The sequence below is a fragment of the Procambarus clarkii genome, chromosome 53 (assembly GCF_040958095.1).
Source record: "Procambarus clarkii isolate CNS0578487 chromosome 53, FALCON_Pclarkii_2.0, whole genome shotgun sequence".
NCBI classification, from domain to species: Eukaryota; Metazoa; Arthropoda; class Malacostraca; order Decapoda; family Cambaridae; genus Procambarus; species Procambarus clarkii.
In genome coordinates, this window is record NC_091202.1 from 3,348,369 (window position 1) to 3,366,724 (window position 18,356).

General features: G+C 39.9%; 1 protein-coding gene across 1 annotated transcript; it reads left to right on the forward strand.

Annotated features, from left to right (window-relative positions):
- The first annotated feature begins 13,531 nt into the window (after nucleotides 1-13,531).
- LOC138352281 (procathepsin L-like) lies at nucleotides 13,532-16,879 on the forward strand. The gene is made up of 6 exons (XM_069304656.1): nucleotides 13,532-13,630; nucleotides 14,129-14,281; nucleotides 14,634-14,840; nucleotides 15,088-15,279; nucleotides 15,661-15,826; nucleotides 16,311-16,879. The coding sequence occupies exons 1-6, from the start codon at nucleotides 13,532-13,534 to the stop codon at nucleotides 16,517-16,519; spliced, it is 1,026 nt and encodes a 341-aa protein (XP_069160757.1). The 3' UTR covers nucleotides 16,520-16,879.
- Nucleotides 16,880-18,356: the final 1,477 nt, after the last annotated feature.

An 18,356-nucleotide genomic window follows, 5' to 3' on the forward strand; every position in this document is an offset into this window, starting at 1 on the left:
CAGTTTTTAAAAAATCTGGTACAGAATTTTCTTCTACAATTCTATTCCATTCTATGTTAAATCTGATTTCATTGTGATCACTGTTCCCTAGCTCATTTCCTATTTCGATGTTATTACTTTGCGTAACACTAAGTTTAAAATAATTTTTTCACGCGTTGGTTCCTTAATGTTATCCATTATTATCAATTGTTATCAATTATTGTGCATTGTTATCCATCCAGTACAGAAATAATATACAACTCATTATAGAAATCCAACATATATGACAAGAAGCACACAATTTAGGGCTGTCAATCTCCCTAAATTGGATACCAAATCACACTGGCATGAATGCATGATTGGATTAATGCATGAATGTTCGTAATAAGGCAAATAGGACACAGGGATTTACTAATTGAAGTGGATGAATGAACATAACATAGGGGATATTAATAGGATATTAAAAGTATCAATACAAGACAACACGAAACAATGGATATAAATCGGATAAGTTTAGATTTAGGAAAGACTTGGGTAATAACTAGTTCGGTAACAGGGTTGTTGATTTGTGGAACCAATTACCGCATAACGTGGTGGAAGTAGGGTCCCTCGATTGTTTCAAGCGTGGGTAGGACATGTATATGAGTGGGATTGGGTGGTTATAAATGGGAGCTGCCTCGTATGGGCCAATAGGCCTTCTGCATTTACCTTATTTCCCATATTCTTATATCTTGCTCTGGTTAGGCCCCATTTAGATTATGCCGTGCTATAGAATGGATATAAATTCACTTGAACGTGTCCAGCGTAAGATGACAAAGTTAATTCCCCAGATTAGAATTTTTTTATATGAAGAAAGATTAAGGAAGCTGATATTGCATTCACTGTAAAGGCGAAGCTAGACGTGACATGATAGAGGTTTACAAGAGGATGGATAGATATAACAAAGGATATTAATAAGGTATTAAAAGTATCAACACAAGACAGATCACGAAACAATGGGTATAAATTGGATAAGTTTAGATTTAGGAAAGACTTGGGGTAAATACTGGTTCGGTAACAGGGTTGTTGATTTGTGGAACCAATTACCGCTTAACGTGGTGGAAGTGGGGTCCCTGGATTGTTTCAAACGTGGGTTGGACATGTATCTGAGTAGGATTTGGTGGATATAAATAGCGGCTGCCTCGTATGGGCCAATAGACCTTCTGCAGTTTCCTTTGTTCTAATGTTCTTAAGTATGTATTTCATTAGCGTGTGATATGAACATTGCTCCCCTTGTAAAAGGAAGAAAGTATATACGAGTCCGGATAGATGAAAGTAATGTATGATTGATAAGTAGAAGAATACCCAAATTAAAACTTTCGATGTTTGTTGTGATGGCTCGGTAACAAAGGACGGAAAGCCAGGATGTGGAGTCATGATTAAGGAGTACACTGATATTTTCACCGTAGTGGAAACAACATAATGGTGGACGATGTTAGTGGACACAACATAATTGTGTCAATTAAGTTTTGTGTAAATTAGATTCAGGACAGCCATTGAATTAGTTAGGAGCAAGGGAGGAATCCCGATCATATGTGGCATTCTTCCAAGAAAGGGAGTGGGAAATGAATGGATGTCGAGGGCAATTGGTGTCAATTGCCGGCTGGAAAGATATTGCAAATCAAATGCGAACTCGTTGGAAGAAGTGGTTAGAAGTGTTTGTTTGGGTTTAAACTGTTAGTAGATAGAGGTATGGGAATTGATTTGGAGGAAGGAGGTAATAAAAGTATGTGTTTGTGGGAGAAAGGAATTGGCAAAATGATCAAGGATGAAGTGTTTGCCAGGGTGCTTAAAGAATGCAAAGAGGAGCTTTGTGACCCACTGTCAACCATATTTAATAAATCAAGTCAATAGAGTCAGGCAGAGTGCCAGAGTTTTGGAAAGTTGCTAATGTGATACCAGTTTTTATGAAAGGAGATAGATCACTTGCGTCTAACTATCGACCAATTAGCCTACGTCTATTGTGGGAAAGTTACTCGAATCTATAAAAGCAAATAAAATTCGTCTTCATCTTGAAAAACATAAATTAATAATTGAGTAGTCGCACCATGGTTTTATAAATGGCCGTTCATGTTTAAAGGATATTAATAAGGTTTAACAAATTTGTTATCTTTTTATTCTAGCATAGTTGATAGTGGTAAGGATTGTGATGTTGTGTACCTTTTAGCAAAGCTTTTGATACAGTGCCACATGAAAGACTGATTAAAAAGATAGAGGCTCATGGTATTGGGGGTGCTATATTAAGCTGGATTAGGGCATGGCTATACCAAAGGGAACAGAGAGTTAGTATAAATGGAGTCTAGTCCATGAGTCGCAACATAGCCATTTGCGACCATGTAAAACCATGTTGCGACTCATTTATTAATTTATGTTTTTCAAGATGGAGACGAATTGTATTTGCAATTATTGATTCAAGTAACTTTCCCACAATAGACGTTAGGCTAATTGGCCGATAGTGTGACGCAAGTGATCTATCTCCTTTCTTAAAAATTGGTACCACATTAGCTACCTTCCATGACTCTGGCACTCTGCCTGACTTTATTGATTTATTAAATATGGTAGACAGTGGCTCGGAAAGCTCCTCTTTGCATTCTTTAAGCACTCTGGTAAACACTTCATCCGGCCCTAGGGAATTGTTTGGTTTTAGTTTTTCTAATTGTTTAATTATATGAAGAAAGATTAACAAAGCTTAAGTTGCATTCACTGGAAAGGCGAAGAGTTAGGGGTGACATGATAGAGGTTTACAAGTAGGTGAATGGACATAACAAAGGGGATATTAATAGGGTATTAAAAGTATCAACACAAGACAGAACACGAAACAATGGGTATAAATTGGAACATAAGAACAAAGGCAACTGCAGAAGGCCTGTTGGCCCATACGAGGCAGCTCCTATTCTATAACCACCCAATCCCACTCATATACTTGTCCAACCCGTGCTTGAAACAATCGAGGGACCCCACCTCCACAATGTTACGCGGCAATTGGTTCCACAAATCAACAACCCTGTTACTGAACCAGTATTTACCCAAGTCTTTCCTAAATCTAAACTTATCCAATTTATACCCATTGTTTCGTGTTCTGTCCTGTGTTGATACTTTTAATACCTATTAATATCCCCCCGGTTATGTCCATTCATCCACTTGTAAACCTCTATCATGTCACCCCTAACTCTTCGCCTTTCCAGTGAATGCAACTTAAGCTTTGTTAATCTTTCTTCATATGAAAGATTTCTAATTTGGGGAATTAACTTAGTCATCCTACGCTGGACACGTTCAAGTGAATTTATATCCATTCTATAATATGGCGACCAAAACTGAACTGCATAATCTAAATGGGGCCTAACTAGAGCAAGATATAGCTTGAGAACCACACCAGGTGTCTTGTTACTAACGCTGCGATTAATAAATCCAAGTGTCCGATTTGCCTTATTACGAACATTTATGCATTGATCCTTTTGTTTTAAATTCTTACTAATCATAACTCCCAGATCCCCTTCGCAATCCGACTTCGCAATCACAACACCATCTAGCTCGTATCTTGTAACTCTATCATCATTACCTAACCTCAGAACTTTACATTTATCAGCATTAAACTGCATCTGCCAATCCTTTGACCATTTCAAAACCCTATCTAGATCAACTTGAAGTGATAGTGAGTCCTCCTCCGAATTAATTTCCCTACCGATTTTCGTATCATCGGCAAATTTGCAAATGTTGCTACTCAAACCTGAATCTAAATCATTTATATATATTATAAACAACAGAGGTCCCAGGACAGAGCCTTGAGGCATTCCACTTACAACATTTTCCCACTCTGACTTGATTCCATTTATACTAACTCTCTGTTTCCTTTGGTATAGCCATGCCCTAATCCAGCTTAATATAGCACCCCCAATACCATGAGACTCTATCTTTTTAATCAGTCTTTCATGTGGCACTGTATCAAAAGCTTTGCTAAAGTCAAGGTATACAACATCGCAATCCTTACCACTATCAACTGCCTCAACAATGCTAGAATAAAAAGATAACAAATTTGTTAAACATGAACGGCCATTTATAAAACCATGTTGCGACTCAATTATTAATTTATGTTTTTCAAGATGAAGACGAATTTTATTTGCTATTATAGATTCGAGTAACTTTCCCACAATAGACGTTAGGCTAATTGGTCGATAGTTAGACGCAAGTGATCTATCTCCTTTCTTAAAAACTGGTATCACATTAGCAACTTTCCAAAACTCTGGCACTCTGCCTGTCTCTATTGATTTATTAAATATGGTTGACAGTGGGTCACAAAGCTCCTCTTTGCATTCTTTAAGCACCCTGGCAAACACTTCATCCGGCCCTGGGGATTTGTTTGGTTTGAGTTTTACTATTTGTTTAAGAACATCCTCCCTGGTAACTGCTAAACTCGTCAACCTGTCCTGGTCCCCACCCACATAGACTTGTTCGGCTGAAGGCATATTGTTAAGTTCCTCTTTAGTAAATACAGATACAAAATATTTATTAAAAATACTACTCATCTCTTCATCACTATCTGTTATTTGACCTGTCTCAGTTTTTAATGGACCTATCCTTTCCCTAGTCTTGGTACGATATAACTGAAAAAACCCTTTAGGATTTGTCTTTGCTTGCCCTGCTATACGAACTTCATAGTTTCTTTTTGCTTTCCTTATCTCTTTTTTAACATTTCTAACCAGTTGTACGAATTCCTGTTCTAAAGTGACCTCCCCATTTTTAATCCTTTTGTACCAAGCTCTCTTTTTACCTATAAGGTTCTTCAAATTCTTTGTTATCCACTTTGGGTCATTAGTATTCGATCTATTCAATTTGTATGGTATACTACGTTCCTGTGCTTTGTTTAGAATATTCTTAAATAAGTTATATATTGAATCCACATCGAAATCCCCATTTAAGTCACCTTGTAACGGGGGGTGGGGAAATAGCTCTATCTTGTCCATTATTCCACCCCCCAGTTAACTAACGAGGCCGGGGGAAACAGCTCTCTCTAGTCCGTTATCCCGTCCCCAGTTAGCTAACTATTCTAAAGCACCCTCCAGAGTTCCTAAGGCAACCTCTCTCGTTCAACACCTTGTAACCTAGGTATTCGACTACCTAGGTGCTAAGACTACAAGGCGCCGTCACTTGATCAGTTACCAGAAACTCCAGAGAGAACTCTAGAATACATAATCATTGCCACAAACGTATAAGAGAAAACGAAAGGAAAGAAATTAATAGTGAAGTAATTAGTGAGGGTTTGGGGTGAGAGGCAGAGAGGTCGGAGGAGCGAGGAGGGTCATTAGTTGAAAGTGAGAGTTTAGAGAGGGGTGGAGGGGGAGGTGTAGATAGGTAGAAGGAGAAGAGTAGATAGTAGAAGTAGAAGAGTAGATAGTAGAAGTAGAAGAGTAGATAGTAGAAGACGAAATGCTGCCACCATCCATTCATGATCATTACATACAAGACAAGGAATGGAACTTGTCTGTATCACAATATTCACCAAAGATGTTATCATGAGATCATTATTAGTATGGTCCCATCTTTATCATGTACTCATTCTAAACCATGAAACCAGTAACTACAGAGGCTTTCTCATCTCCACTCAAAATCTCTAGGGAACAAAGTTAAACACAATTTAAATAATAAATTCATAATTATATTTCACATGAAGTATCATAATTTAGCAATTCAATTAAAATGTTCCAGTTTAATATGCAAAGTGAGTCATCATCCAAGAATTCGAGAACCCTACAACTTGACTGCCCCTGATCATCACACAACATATGTAACACACAACCAAGTCACCTAAATGTTCAACTCACCGAGGACTGAGTCTAAGTTGAATAGAGAGGGGGGGGGGTCTGTAGCTTGACAGAGACTGTCTCGCCCCTGCCGGCCGACAGCCTCCCTGTTAGGGACGTCTTCTCTGTTCTCGTCTGCTGCTCTGTCTGTTAATGCTTTCTGCTGGATAGCTCTCCGAGTTTATATTGGGGAACCTAGTAGCTAACTCCGCCCACAAGTAGATAGCCTCCGGCACTACCAAGCCACTCCTTAAACGTCGGCATGTTTGAAGGCTACCCGGCTCCAATTATACGCTTAGCGGAAGCAAGGTGAAATTATCATGATCTGACCTCAGGTCACTTGGGGTCATTAACGGTTAGAGGTGTGAGATCTCAGGCAGACAACTGGCGCCTCTCCGATCCTTGTCTGTGACTCATGTACTCTATGTATGTATTAACCTAAACCAAACACTTTTACAGTGTTACATCTCCCCTTCTCCCCGAAAATAAAGTTTTTGCAACACTGCTAAAGCAAGCTAGCTGTGTGCGACAACTTTATTAACGAAAAGAATACATCCTAGCTAAACAAATATACATCATCCTACTCTAAAAAATGAAATATGTAGACAGACGTCCATTGTCTCTGGCTGGGCGACGTCACTGCTTGGTCTTGTAGATAATCCTGTACCACATTTCTTCAACACAACTGCCTCCGTCGCTTCTCCGTCGTTAACGCACAACAACCCTTGGTCAACCCGAAAGCCGTTACTACTTGAACTGCGCACAGGACCGTGGAATTCGGTTGTCCCAGCTGATCTGTAATTGGCCCTACGTCAGTCACCATGAGAGACGTATATTGGGGTTCTTCACAGCTATAGGGACTACAAGTTTCGAGACCTTCATATAGTTGCCAACAGTAGAAATCCCATCCTACTCTTCTTCCTCCCTGTTGCTCCAGCACGCCTCCTTCAGAGAGCTACTTCTGACAGCCACATCAAGTCCGCACGACACAGGATGAATCACTCAACAGAGCAACATGCTTGCAGGAGGGGCGGCCAGTTAAGGCAAACGATCCTGTCTTGCAATTACGCTCCCTGCAATGATGCTGACACCAGCAAGGGACACGAGGCATCGTGTCTCACTCAGCTTGTCTTATCTTCTTCTTCTTCTTCTTTCTTCTCTCTTCCTTCTTCTCTCTTCTTTCTTCTCTCTTCTCCTCCCATGGGTCTTTGACAAGCGACCTGGGGTCCATTGGGGTCCGTCCGTCCTGGGGTCCATCCTGGGTAGACCGATGTTGGTGGGACAGACTGGAGTCGTTGTTGCTCCTCTTCCATTTTTACTGGGTCGTCTGGGGTCGTCTGCAGAACGACCTGGGGTCCACTGGGGGTCCGCTGGGGTCCGTCCGTCTTGGGGTCCAATGGGTAGACCAATGTTGACCGACCGAGAGGGCTGCATCTTGGGGTCCCCTGGGGTGGTGATGGTGTGGAGCCATGACCTCCAGGTAGTGGGCTGGTCGTGGTGGTGGTGATAAACGCCCCTGAGTGTGGTACACAGCAGCCGTCTCCCTCTTCTGTATATGCGTCGCGCCTCTCCTCTGGCTCCCACCTGTGAATTGAACATAAAGGCGACAATACCCGTGTTCCATGCTGTTGTGTGACCCTGTAGTTTGTATAGGGTTTACACAGTCCAGTTATACCGCTCTCCTCCTGGCAACAACTACACTTAAATTTTTTTTTAAATAATCCAATTAACTCTGAATGATACTGACTTGGTGGAACATAAGACAGTAACAGAGGAAAGTTAGAGAAGAGAGAATAAGGTCATCACTACTTTTAACTTGTCACAAAAAAAATCAAAACTAATAGACAAAACACTAGCCTAAACTTAACTATACCTTTCCTAATCTTAAGTACATAATTAACCGTTACTCCCACCCTTAACCTACAGCCACCTACGTGACCCAGAGTGTTTCCCTAGCATCTCCGCCGGTAAACAACTCCAAACTGTTGCCACCCCTGTGACCAGACTTCAAACGCCAGGCGTCCCTAGACGTGAGTCAACTGACACACTAGTCCCCACTAGCATGCTGTACAATACCAGTACACCTCGGGTTATTGCGTTCAAATGGAGTAAAACAGTCGATCGCAATAATCTGAGCAGAACCACACTTAAACTACTTAACTACACCTGCCACTCCCCACTGACCTGGAGACCAGCGGTGGCTGGGTGTCCCCGTGGGACATGCGAGGTCACCTGTCACACTCAGCTGACCTGCACTACCAACACCGCTAAGTTCCCAAATCGCCAAATCTTATTACTAACATAAATCACTACACACGCAAGTTCTGGTGAACATTCCCTGAATACCACAAAACTCACAAAATCACTAAACACAACACCAGAGAATCACCATCTCCTAGCCTGAAAAAACTCGCTAAATCGCGAAAGTAAAACACCTGTCAAGATCTCCCTGATAGCGCCTGAGCGGCAAAAGACACGTGGGACTGAACAATGTTAAAATAACACCAACTACCTACAACATTGTTCAACACCGCTGCCAACATTGTAACGGGGGGTGGGGGAAATAGCTCTATCTTGTCCATTATTCCACCCCCCAGTTAACTAACGAGGCCGGGGGAAACAGCTCTCTCTAGTCCGTTATCCCGTCCCCAGTTAGCTAACTATTCTAAAGCACCCTCCAGAGTTCCTAAGGCAACCTCTCTCGTTCAACACCTTGTACCTAGGTATTCGACTACCTAGGTGCTAGACCTACAAGGCGCCGTCACTTGATCAGTTACCAGAAACTCCAGAGAGAACTCTAGAATACATAATCATTGCCACAAACGTATAAGAGAAAACGAAAGGAAAGAAATTAATAGTGAAGTAATTAGTGAGGGTTTGGGGTGAGAGGCAGAGAGGTCGGAGGAGCGAGGGAGGGTCATTAGTTGAAAGTGAGAGTTTAGAGAGGGGTGGAGGGGGAGGTGTAGATAGGTAGAAGGAGAAGAGTAGATAGTAGAAGTAGAAGAGTAGATAGTAGAAGTAGAAGAGTAGATAGTAGAAGACGAAATGCTGCCACCATCCATTCATGATCATTACATACAAGACAAGGAATGGAACTTGTCTGTATCACAATATTCACCAAAGATGTTATCATGAGATCATTATTAGTATGGTCCCATCTTTATCATGTACTCATTCTAAACCATGAAACCAGTAACTACAGAGGCTTTCTCATCTCCACTCAAAATCTCTAGGGAACAAAGTTAAACACAATTTAAATAATAAATTCATAATTATATTTCACATGAAGTATCATAATTTAGCAATTCAATTAAAATGTTCCAGTTTAATATGCAAAGTGAGTCATCATCCAAGAATTCGAGAACCCTACAACTTGACTGCCCCTGATCATCACACAACATATGTAACACACAACCAAGTCACCTAAATGTTCAACTCACCGAGGACTGAGTCTAAGTTGAAATAGAGGAGGGGGGGGGGGGTCTGTAGCTTGACAGAGACTGTCTCGCCCCCTGCCGGCCGACAGCCTCCCTGTTAGGGACGTCTTCTCTGTTCTCGTCTGCTGCTCTGTCTGTTAATGCTTTCTGCTGGATAGCTCTCCGAGTTTATATTGAGGGAACCTAGTAGCTAACTCCGCCCACAAGTAGATAGCCTCCGGCACTACCAAGCCACTCCTTAAACGTCGGCATGTTTGAAGGCTACCGGCTCCAATTATACGCTTAGCGGAAGCAAGGTGAAATTATCATGATCTGACCTCAGGTCACTTGGGGTCATTAACGGTTAGAGGTGTGAGATCTCAGGCAGACAACTGGCGCCTCTCCGATCCTTGTCTGTGACTCATGTACTCTATGTATGTATTAACCTAAACCAAACACTTTTACAGTGTTACAAACCTATCGCTGGGTTCATGTCTCGCTCCAAGACCGGCCCCCACCCCATACCCCAAGGACTTTCCAATCAATTTGACCCAAAAAATTTCTTAGGCTATTAAAATCAGCTTTTCGAAAATCTGGCACTTTAACAGAATTTTCTCCTACTGGTCTATTCCATTCTATGCTAAATTACTGATTTCTTTGTGATCACTGCTCCCTAGCTCACTCCCTATTTCGATGTCATTAATTTGGCGTTTCCCTGTTAGTTAACACTAAATCTAAAATATTATTTTCCCGTGTTGGTTCCTTAATGTGTTGCGTAAGAAAGCAATCGTCAATTAATTCTAGAAAATCTTCTGCTTCACTATTCCCTGTTTTGTTCAACCAGTTTATTCCGCTAAAATTAAGTCACCCATGACATAAATACTGTTAGATCTAGATGCTCTAGATATTTCATCCCATAGATGCTTTGCTTCCATTCTGTCTAAATTTGGTGGCCTATATATTACTCCTATTATAATATTATTAGCTTTTTCGTTTAATTCAATCCAAATAGTTTCTGTGTGTGGCTCTGTTTTGATTCCCTCTTTGAGACTACATTTCAAATTGTCCCTAACATATATGCGCTACTCCACCTCCTCGTCTAATATATCTATCTGTGTGAAATAGTTTAAATCCATATATTTGATATTCAGCTAATAGTTCTCTATTTTCTACATTCATCCACGTTTCGGTAAGTGCAATAATATCTATTCTTTCTGTGCAGACAAGAGCATTTAATTCGTTAATTTTATTTCTTAGACTTCTACTGTTAGTGTAATATACCCTAAGTGAATTGTTATTTTGCGGACCTTCTCTTTCCCTGATCGTTTTGCCAATTCCTTTCTCCCACAAACACATACTTTTATTACCTCCTTCCTCCAAATCAATTCCCATACCTCTATCTACTAACAGTTTAAACCCAAACAAACACCTCTAACCACTTCTTCTAACGAGTTCGCAACAGCAACAACCCCAGCTCTCGATAGATGCACCCATCACGAGCATACATTTCATTTCTTCCATAGAAGTGTTCCCAGTTGTCTATGAAAGATATTGCATTTGATTTGCAATATCTTTCCAGCCGGCAATTGACACCAAGTGCCCTCGATATCCATTCATTTCCCACTCCCTTTCTTGGAAGAATGCCACATATGATCGGGATTCCTCCCTTGCTCCTAACTAACTCTATGGCTGTTTTATACCTCTGAATCAGTTCCTCACTCCTAACTCGACCAACATCATTTCCTCCCACGCTAATGCAAATAATGGGATTGTTCCCATTACCAGCCATAATATCATTCATGTTGTTTATAATATCACCAATGCCAGCTCCGGGATAGCAAACCCTTAACCTGTTCCCCCTATCTCTAGCACAAAACGTTCTATCCAAATACCTTATCTGGGAATCTCCCACAACTAATGTTTGCTTAGGTACTTCCTTTACTTTCTGAGGGGCCTGCGCTTCCTTTCTCTTCGTTGCTTTCCCTTTTGCGCGATCCACAGTCTCTCCACAGCACTCGTCCTCCAAACGTCAAATGAATTAGAAGTTGCTATGGCGTTTGAAGGCGGCTTTATCAAAGTCTTCTTAAGACCCCTGTCTTTCACAACTCTCCAAGACGAGGTCCCTTTACTACTGGTCTCCTCCTTCGTTACTTCTCGTTGTTCTTTCAGCTGACGCACCTCCTCCCGCAGAAAGTCCAACTCTGTCCTCAGGGCTCCCACTAGAGTCACCAGGTCCTTAACTACAACTTCCATATTGCAATGATAATATAACAACACTCAGGAGCTCCGGTTAACACAACCTCTCACTGTGACTTCACCTGACCGACTGGAATGTCACCCCTAACTCTTCGCCTTTTTGGATAAGTTTAGATTTAGGAAAAACTTGGTAAATACTGGTTCAGTAACAGGTTGTTGATTTGTGGAACCAATTACCGCGTAACATTGTGGAGGTGGGGTCCCTCGATTGTTTCAAGCGCGGGTTGGACAAGTATATGAGTGGGATTGGGTGGTTATAAATAGGAGCTGCCTCGTATGGGCCAATAAGCCTTCTGCAGTTGCCTTTGTTCTTATGTTCTTATTGTGGAGGTGGGGTCCCTCGATTGTTTCAAGCATGGGTTGGACATGTATATGAGTAGGATTGGGTGGTTATAAATAGGAGCTGCCTCGTATGGGCCAATATGCCTTCTGCAGTTGCCTTTGTTCTTATGTTCTTATGTTCTTAAGATATAGCTTAAGAACCACACCAGGTGACTTGTTACTAACGCTTCGATTAATAAATCCCAGTGTCCTATTCGCCTTATTACGAACATTCATGCATTGATCCTTTTGTTTTAAATAACATTTTCCCTTTCTGGTGAGTGGAAACTTAACTCTCTGTTTCCTTTGGTATAGCTATACCCTATTCCAACTTAATATAGCACCCCAACACCATGAGTCTCTATCTTTTTAATTAGTCTTTCATGTGGCACTGTATCAAAAACTTTGCTAAAGTTAAGGTACACAACATCACTACTATCAACCACTTACCACTATCAACTGCCTCGACTGTGCTGGAATAAAATGATAGCAAATTTTTTAAACATGAACGGTAATTAGTAAAACCATGTTGCTAATCATTTATTAATTTATGTTTTTATAGATGAAGACTGAGTTGTATTTGCAATTATCGATTTATGTAACTTTCCCACAATAGACGTTACACTTTTATTAGTGGGAACCGCTATTATATACTTATATTAGTGTTAATATATTATTTTTCTTTATCTGGGTGTCACTTTTATTTTTCCTTCACTGGGTACCACCAATATTTTTTCCTTTACTGGGTACCGCTATTATTTTTTGTTTCTTGGTTGGAACTGAGAAAATCATTCACTAGTGTACGCTTCTACAGTGTACCATTCAATTGGATACCATTCACTTGGATACCTTTCACTATTGTACTATTCTACAGTATAGAATACAATTGGGTACCATTCACTTGGGTACCATTCACTAGTGTACCATTCATTAGTGAACCATTCTCTTGTACATTCACTAGTGTACCATACATTAGTGAACCATTCTCTACTACAGTCACTAGTAAACCATTTAACAGCGTACAACTAAAGAGTATACCCACTACATATTGTACCATCCTGTACAAGAATATTACATTCCATATTGAGAAAAAATATATTGATAAATTAGAACGTATTCAAAGTCCAGCAGCAAAACTAACGCCACGAGAGCAATAAATTCTGCGAAGGTTTCAAAGAGCGAGAAACACCATTTTTCAGTTGCTCACCTCTGACCCTGATCCATCTCACCTCTGCCCCGCCTGCGCGTCCTCACTAAGTGTATATGTTTGTCATTATCGAGCAGCAGTGTTAGTCATTCAATCAACGTCGGCCAGAATTCCAGGCAAGGTAAGTGGAGGATTGAGTATTAACATGTTAATACTCAATAACACATTGAGTATTATCATTAATGGGATTTATGTTCTCACATTTAAATTATGATACTGATTTATGGTCTATATCATAGCAATTATAATAATAATTACAATTGTTTAACATCAAATTGCATTCAAAACAAAATCGAAAATTAGAAAACGTGCTTCTGTTGAAAAAAATTATTAATATTTTTGGTTCTAGATTACTATTCACTTGTGAAAATTACTATTCACTTGTGAAAGTCTTTGAAAATTGTTCTGTCATTTCCAACGTGTTACAGTCGCATCAGTCTGTTATGAGACTAAAGTGATGTTAATTATTATTGAAATTGTTACTATTATGATACTTATTTTTTCTTTCCCACTAGATGAAGTACTTGGCAGCATCAGTGTTGGTGGCCGCTCTTGCCGCAATATCTGCAGTACCTTACTCTTCTGTTGTGCAGGAAGAGTGGGAGACATTTAAGGTAAGAACGTTACCAACATTAATTATTTTTAAGAGTTCTTTAAGAAGAAAGCTTTAACATGTTTTAGGGGATAATAGTGTAACAGTTGCCATCATTTTACATTAGGTTAAAAATTAATGAGCGAACAATATGACAGCGTACCAGGTTTCATGTAAAGACTATTGCAAATAAAGAAGTTATATTTGTTTTGACTTCAAATTCGCTGGTATCACTGGTCACTTCAGTGTCGAGGTCGGTGAAGAGATTTATTGAGTGCAGTCAGTAAAGTCAGGGGTGATGGATGCTACTAGTGGTGAACTAAAGCGTTCCTTGCCAACTTCTTGTCATTGTTTATGTCATTAAAAGCCGTTGCTGATGTATTTATCTGAAAAATTATTGTGCTTGTAACAACTGTATTACATCTTCATATATTTAACTTCATATATTCTTAAAATCAACTATCTTGCCTCCCGATATTGGGAGAAGAAATGGTGTAATAATCAAAAATTATTTTTTTAGATTGAACATGACAAGAAATACGCCACTGATGTTGAAGACTCGTTCCGCATGAACATCTATATGGAAAATAGACTCAAGATTGCTGCACACAATAAGCTGTATGCAAAAGGACACAAGTCATACAGGCTCAGGATGAACAAGTTTGGTGACATGGTAAGTAGGATGAACCTCTAACGAGTAAACATTTGCATGAAAAAATCAGTAGGATTGAAGATAGAATCCTCAATGAAGAGGATTCTATCCTATGCGATGGATCCTCACAGGCACGCTCTAGGCACCGGAACATGGTCAAAATCATTGCAACCTGGGATTAAACTGAATCATCTGGTTTTCAGAGGATTCGAACCTCTCCTCATGGTTCCTACTGATTTTTTTGGTTGATGCATCACGTTAATGATTTCTAATTGTGTATTGTCTGCATCCTGATTCCACTCAGAACAACAAAACTCATTTGTTAAATAACCCTTATTGCCCAGTGACTTACGTGATGTAATATTTCTTGCAGCTTCAGACGGAGTTTTTGTCAACAATGGCAGGTTTCCATACGAACCACACCGAAAGATACAGATTAAACAGCATGTACAATGGTTCCACATACATTGAGCCGGAAGATGATGTTATCCTTCCCAAGACTGTTGACTGGAGAAAGAAGGGAGCAGTCACCCCAGTAAAAGACCAAGGAAAATGTGGATCATGCTGGGCCTTCTCAGCTGTGAGTATTATCATCTAACTTATTTTGTTTGTAATGTAATTCTTAATCTAATGATTCCTATTTATAATTATTAATATAGAACATTAATGACATTTTGGAAGTTCATTTGTAATGGTTTTATTATTATTATATAAAAATATTGATATATGAGCAAATATTAACATTTTCTCATATATTAATAATGATCATATAAAGAACTTACAAGTTTTGATGATGTTTTACAAAGTAATGTTTGTGTGGTCCACAGACCGGGTCACTGGAAGGTCAACACTTCCGCCAGACGGGTAAGCTGGTGAGCCTTTCTGAGCAGAACTTGATTGACTGTTCCACCAAGTACGGCAATGGTGGCTGTGACGGTGGACTGATGACCGCTGCCTTCAAGTACATTGAGGACAATGGTGGGATTGACACTGAAGATTCTTATCCTTACAAGAAGAAGGTAAATACACGTTTCATGATTATTATATTTTACCTGGGATGTGGTCTTGAACTTTTAAACGGTGAGTAGTTTGTAATATTAGCTGATGAGGAGTCCGCAAATATTGCAGTCTGTGTGTGGTTTGGTCAACAGAGTTCGTAATATTTGCTTTTTTGTGATTGACACTGAAGATTTTTATCCATATATCAAGGTAAATACACATTTAATGATAATTATATTTTACATATTTAAAACTGGTTTTAAACTTTTTAACAGATAGAATGATAAGCATTTGCATAACATATTTGCCTATAACATAAGCAAATATTACACATTTATATATAATGTACATATGTGTTTTTCATATTTTTGTACATAATAATATTGTAACCTTACTCTTAGGAAGGGAAATGTCAATATAAACAACAAGAATCTGGTGCTAAAGTGACTGGCTTTGTTCATATTCGCGAGGGAAGTGAAGATGCACTGAAGAAAGCTGTTGCCACAGTTGGACCAGTATCTGTTGCCATTGATGCCTCACACGGGTCAATCCAGTTTTACCATCATGGTAAGTTTTTTTTATTGTAAATGTATACATAGATCACATTTTACTGAAGGTGATCAGTATATTTCTGCATGCTCATATAAACGTGAAATGTGCATCATGTGTGTATATCAATTGTTTTTATTGTATGAGACCTTTATTGTTCAACGATTCTCAGGTCTTTCTTAGATCTGCTGTGTTTTCTAAAGTCTTTGAATATATATCATACTTTCTTTCTCATAGTGCGTTAAGTATTCATCATGTTTTCTACCAGAAAGTGTCATGTTCACACACACTGTGTGTGTCCACGTATACACACAATCATGTCAATGGGGTGGCGCGTCTCACTCACCATATCGACAATTCCCACGTTGTAACAGTATTTATTCTTCCATTTAATTTAATGCCTTTAAATTCGGAATCTCATTTATTTTGTAGGAATTATGTGTTTCTGAACAAATAATTTGTTAAATATTGTATTATTGAAGGATGAATATATATATTACAGGTGTTTATGACGAGCCAGAATGTAGTTCAACGAATCTTGGCCACGGTGTTCTGGTTGTGGGTTATGGCACTACGGAGGACGGAACTGACTACTGGCTGGTGAAGAACTCTTGGGGCACAACTCTGGGTGATGAAGGCTACATCAAGATGATGAGGAACCGTAGTAACCAGTGTGGCATTGCTACTGAGGCCTCTTTCCCCCTTGTATAAACTCATGGGGGAACCAGCGTGGCATTGTTACTGCTGCCTCCTTCCCTCTTGTATCGTGGGGACCCAGCGTAGCATGACTATTGTTGCCTCCTTGTAACACTCGAGGAGACCCAGTGTTCCAGTCTTGCTGCTCACTACTAACTTCCAGCATTAATTACGTGTCCACTTAGAACTGACATTTTATCTGCTGTCTAATTTTGTTGTTTTTCATCTGATTAATTTGAGAGATGTAATAAATTGAATCACTTTTGCCTCATGAAGGCAGGCAAAATAATTAGGTTCTCTGCCATAATGGAGTCTTCAATGAATATAGGAAATTAGGTAATTTAACTCAGAGGACTCAGTTGGTGAAGTGAAATTTTCTGAGGTCATGTATTACTTTATATTCTTTCGTAATAAAAATAAGCCAAACATTTTTTATCATTATGAACCAATTCCTAAATCAATTATCGGAAATTCTGACACCAATTACTAACATTGATTTGCAATAGTTAGCCATACAAAATGGATATTGTAAATGGTTACAATTATCTTGAGATGATTTCGGGGCTTTAGTGTCCCCGCGGAAGCAGGAAGCCCCCCCAGGAAGCAGCCCGTGATAGCTGACTAACACCCAGGTACCTATTTTACTGCTAGGTAACAGGGGCATAGGGTGAAAGAAACTCTGCCCATTGTTTATCGCCGGTGCCTGGAATCGAACCCAGGACCACAGGATCACAAGCCCAGCGTGCTGTCCGCTCGACCGACCGGCTCCCGAAGTACTGAAATGACGTCTTTACTATTGAAATGTTCTTACGTCACCTAATTTCTCTATCCCTGTAAAATTTATATATTTAAAAATGGTCAGGAGACCAAAATGGATAAAAAATGATTCTCCAGGACTGAATATAATTAAATCACAAATAATCCCAAGGTCTCCTTCACATTGTTGATAAAAGACAGTCAAAACCATTTCTTAGCGACGCATCCCCTGGCGCGTAAGAGAAGAGACTCCTTTAGCTTTGATGTCCATAGGGATTGGAAAGGATGGGGAAGGTAGAGGGATGGGGAGTTGAAATTCAGGAAGAGGATGCGGGTGTAGAGAGAGAGGAGGTTTGAAAGTTCGGTGGCCTGTCCACCATGGGTTGACATTTGTGTATGTTTGTTTGCGTATGTGTTATGTAGGGTTGTCAGTACATTGGCTGGGGGGCTAGTGTTTGTGACCTTGTTGGTGTCCTAAAGCACTAGAGCCGATGGAGCTGGCTGAAGGAGGTTAATCTTAGCAACATCAGGGTAGTTATACTTCTGATGCCACGACAAACGGTTTTTTGGTTTTGTATTTTTTTTTTAGGAGTTTTATTTATTTATATTGTTTTTATTTTTATTATTTATTTTTTATTTATTTATTTATTTATTTTTATTTATTTATTTATTTTTATTTATTTTTTTCTTTATTCTTCATTTGGTGTAGATCGGGTCCGGGATGGGCCACTCATCTGGGTCGTCTGGCAGGCCGCTTAGTATTTGAGGTCTTGGGAAGGCCTCATCATGGATGTGTCTGATCACTTTTTGTAGGAGAGTGATTCTTCTGGTTCTGTGTGGTGGTTCGTGGATCTCGTCGCCGCTGGTGGTGTTTTCTGCTACGTAGGGATCTTCGGGGTCTGGGACATACATGTTCTTCATTCGGTACAGCTGTCTTCTGGCCAGGTAGCTGAGCCTGATGTTCATTGGCTTCATGTTGAGCGTCTCATGGATTTGGTCAGTTCTTACCCTGTCCATCAGAGTCGGGCCCTCCGCAAAGCGAAGTGCTTTGTTTTGTACTCGTTGGATCTTCAGCATGTTGGATTTGTTGGTGAGG

Coding starts and splice junctions, on each gene's coding strand:
- LOC138352281 (XM_069304656.1), top strand. CDS start 13,532: ATGAAGTACTTGGCAGCATCAGTGTTGGTGGCCGCTCTTGCCGCAATA. Junction 13,631..14,128: donor AAGAGTGGGAGACATTTAAG/GTAAGAACGTTA, acceptor TTATTTTTTTAG/ATTGAACATGACAAGAAATA. Junction 14,282..14,633: donor TGAACAAGTTTGGTGACATG/GTAAGTAGGATG, acceptor TATTTCTTGCAG/CTTCAGACGGAGTTTTTGTC.